Raw genomic sequence first — 4291 nt, 5'->3', positions numbered from 1 at the left:
TTTCAGCAGGAGTTTATGCTATCAAAAGGCAGCCACAATTTACTTCCTTCAGCACTAATATAATTCAAATCTTAATGGAGCTTGATAAATTCACTCAAGTGCTACAATGTTTCTGGCAGACACTGATACATTTTGAAGACCACACTTTCATTCTGAATAAAACTTAAGGCTGTAATTTTGGGCAGAAAACCCCTCTGCTTCTGAAAGGCTAAATATTGCAGATCTGTCTCGATATCTTTTGGCAAGGGGGCTTCTAATCACATCTAGAGTTGCATAGGGAACAAGAAAAACATCAAAGACCTGGAGGATGAGCACCTAGAGAACAAATTCTTTTGCTGCTTGCAGTAGGACAAAAGCAGCAGGGTCCTGTAAATGGCATATAGGCCAATAAAAGCTCACTGAAGAAGACACATCACCATGACAGGGTATATGTATAAAGTACTACTGAGTGCAGAATATAGATTGTGACTATCATTAAGAATCTGAATAGTTCATAAAGGCAGCAACACATATTTCAAGCAGCAACACTTATTTCAAGCAACAATTAAGATGAGGTTGGGATCTGTTTCCAGCCCCGACCAATCTTTCTTTCCTTGCCGCGTTATTCAGAATAAACTATTGCAAGATCACAGAATATAGCAACATTGAAAAATGTCTCTATACTATATTACCATCTAACCAGGTAATATTTAAAAGCAACAGCACCAGAAAGTAAGGAAGAAAAAAAGAAAAAAACACCTAGAGACAAAATGCACAGGAACAGCCTCTGAACACTCCAACTCAGAAAACAGAAGGACATTGTATTGTGTTCCACACTGGAAGGTAAGCTTTTGACACACAATGACCCCTAACAAATCTCAGCTCAATATTTTAGAGGTGCCAACTATTTGTTTCTCTCTCCTATTTCAACAAAAAATCTTGATGGATGTCTGTCATCCAAATCAAGGGCATTTGTACTCAGCCACACTTATTGGCAATGCATTACCTTCCCTCTCACTTTCTTTTCACCTTTATCTTCTCTTAACTTTTGCTCTTCTTTTGGCAAAACTTTTTCCCAACCTCATGTTTTAAAATAATCATATATAAATACACATACACACAAAGGTACTGCTAGTATTTCTAGTTTTCTGCTTCTACTAACCCTAGCATGATAATTTCAGTCTGTTATTTATGCAGCAAATTATAAACATTTAAGTGAGACTCATTAACAGCAAGAATTAGCATATGCAGTGCAATTAGAAAGAATCTATCAGAGAAGGTCTTGTGAAGAAGATAATTAATTGATGAATAGCACCCATGAGTAATACCTTACTCATTTTACATTAAGAAGAACAGAACAACCTTACTATGAATCATACTTAGAAATACAGGCATGGCTTGGACAGTAACATTACATGGTATTTCAAGTAGTCATATAAATGTAGTGCAACATTTCAGAGAGAAAACTGTTAATAAATTGTTTGATGACACATGGTAACATGAATTTACATTTTTGACTTCTTTATACCAGCAGCTTCAAAAGTAATCACTGTAAATAAAGCTTGTGTTTTCAACAAACCCTCATATCACAATACTATCCAGTGAAAGAAATAATGATAGCAAATAGGTACCCCAAAGGAGTAAGGGGAACAATCTGAAAAATCAGTTTTCTGTTTCTCTGTCAGAATGAGAATTTTGGAGGTTCTATGTCACATTCTCAAATTTTTTAAAAAAATGTCTTTTGTAAAAAATCAAACATGGCCTCTATTAATCTTCCACATAATAAATAATAATTTCCACCTTTCCAGGTTATCAACCTCTGCAGAACAGTCCAGGTATGCGAGAATCTGTTTCTCCAAGTAACTGTCAATGTTCTCCTCCATCACAGATGTACTGAAAACACTCCGGATGACTGAATTTGAAAATATTGCCTCATATTTCCCATCAAGAATCAAATGCAATAATGATCCACTTTCTGGAAAAAAAAAAAAGAAAAAAAAAAAAAAATTTTTTTACAGAAATCAGTGTCAATCTTGAAACACCTTTATCTTCCAAGATCTATTCAAATCAAACCACACATCACTCCCCTCTCAAGGAAAGAATCTTCGTTTACGCTGCAGGACAAGCACAGCCGCATTCAACCAAAGAACAGCAGCAGCAGGCATCACTTCATTCAAAATAAATTTTACAGAACTTGTATTATGTTACAGTAAAATGCAAAGTGCCAGATGAATATAAAACTGCACTGAAATTTTGAGGGAAATACATGGATGACCTTTCAAACATGTACACTGCAGTTACAGAAGATTACTTCAATCTTCAGAAGACTTGTTTTTCCCTCTAAGACATTTGAGTGTGTCACAGTAAAATCTGACAGATAAGGCAGTAATTTCCCAGACTAGAGAATCTTTTTAGGGGAAACACAACAAATAAAAATGGTTCACTATCTGTAGAGTCTAGTAAATACATTCTCATGTAAAATTACACAAGCTACTCAGTCCTTCCTTTAAGTGCTTAGAATATTAAAAAAGAATGGGCAATATATTTTATCTTTATAAAACAGTTATTTTCCAATAAGTTTACTATCTCAATGAGGAGTCTCCACATGGAGGCAGATTCTTGAAAGTATTTAGGTGGATTTAGATCCATGAATGTTTCTCCACTGAAGCCTTTGAAAACAAACAGAAGTCAGGAAATGCTACGTATTTAATTCCTAAGAAGCTTCACACCTATCAAGCTCTTGACCCAGGGTACAACTTTGCTCACAGGAAGTATCTTCCCTTCTTTCTTCAGATATGCTACAGCACAATCCATCCAGCAGGTCTCAGAACAAAGCTGTGTTATAACCTCCTATTTCTTGAGCAAAATCAGCACCTGCTTACACTGCAACTACAGCTACAACACACGTACGTGTACTAACTGATCTTAAACTCGCCGGTGCTGGTAACAGTGCAGCTGAGGAAATGCACAAGTCTGCACAGGATAGGTGCCTTCACATTTATTTGTGACTCCAGCAGGGGCCTGCAGCTCCCGTGAACTTGGTGTTACCATAGCTACACTAAGAGTCGTAGCTGAGCTAATTTACCATTCACACAGGCAGAGATTCCCCCAAGCAGCAGCTGTGTAAGGAAGTGAACCAAATATCAACCCCAAGTTCATCCAGGTAAAACAAATATTCTCAGTTTTTCAGATATGCAGAAAGACTGAGCACAGAACCAACTTTAATAGCAGTGACGGATGACTTGATAGGAATGAGTGACAGAGACACACTCATTCTAACCTTCCTAGACAAGGCTGTTGACCACAATTTACTTTTGCTCTTTGCATCAATGATCAGCTGAACAATGTCAGAAATCATTTGTGCTAGATGATTTAAAAAACACTTTAACCTGTACCTGGAAGGGCATATGCAAAAGAATAGTAATGGTTCTGTAGTCCTGCTGACATATGCTCACAGATAACAAAAATAAGATGAGATTTTCTCCAACCTATGCTTTGGGGAGGCTTTCTTTCACCAAATGATAATTCCTTTATATTGGATTATAGTTGCCCAGACAGGTGATGCTGTAGTTTGTAGAATAACTTTTGTCTGAGGACAGTAGTGAAGAATACTGAGGTTTTCTTTTCAGTAACACTGTAGCATAACTGTAAGGACACAAAATCTGCTTCCGATTCTGTGTTTAGCTTCTTATAAGACACCATACAAATTCAAGGTCACAGTCTTTAAACTTAGTTTCAGGACGATCAAGAAGGGCACACATGACAACTAAGAATCTTCACAAACCCCACCATTTGCTATCTCTGCTGCAAGATATCTTTCTTCAACACATCTTCCCCACATTTTATAGCAGCATATGACATAAAAAAAAAAAAACAACAACAAAAAAACAGAAAAACCAGAAACACACACAGCTCTCAGTGAAGACAAGACAGATCTGACAGATATCAGTCACATGACATAACATTCCTAGAGAGTGCAATAATTAAGGTTGAATAAGAAGTAATGTAAGAGAGTTGAACAGGTCCTTTCCAAAACCCAGCAGGTGCTTGGTGAAGGATAAATGAGTCTTTCCACATGCTACAACCTCTAAATGTTTTAAACAACATGGTACAGGACTCGAGCACAAATGTATTTCTAGCCTGTCCTAAATATGGAATTGCCCTTTCACGACAGACGTTACATTTTAAAAGCTGCTGCGTTCCCCCTCAGGAAAGCTGGGATCAGTCACAACCTAAACAAGGGCCCTGAGGACACCAAGTTCTGTTCTTCCCTCAAGCAACGAAATAAAGTACAGAACAGGTAGTTCACGCC

General features: G+C 37.2%; 1 protein-coding gene across 1 annotated transcript in view; it reads right to left on the bottom strand.

The window, feature by feature from the left end:
* TTC27 (tetratricopeptide repeat domain 27) overlaps positions 1 to 1954 on the bottom strand; it is a gene marked incomplete at its 5' end in the record, with an annotated part of 122357 nt that extends 120403 nt beyond the window's left edge. The window contains one exon of the mRNA XM_008937889.1: positions 1780 to 1954. Coding sequence (XP_008936137.1) covers positions 1780 to 1954 — 175 coding nt within the window. The remainder of the gene's footprint in view (positions 1 to 1779) is intronic.
* Positions 1955 to 4291: the final 2337 nt, after the last annotated feature.

This window comes from Merops nubicus, unplaced genomic scaffold, assembly GCF_000691845.1.
Source record: "Merops nubicus isolate BGI_N331 unplaced genomic scaffold, ASM69184v1 scaffold13823, whole genome shotgun sequence".
NCBI lineage: Eukaryota > Metazoa > Chordata > Aves > Coraciiformes > Meropidae > Merops > Merops nubicus.
The sequence above is the reverse complement of the archived record's forward strand: the minus strand, read 5'-3'. Positions and strand labels throughout refer to the sequence as shown.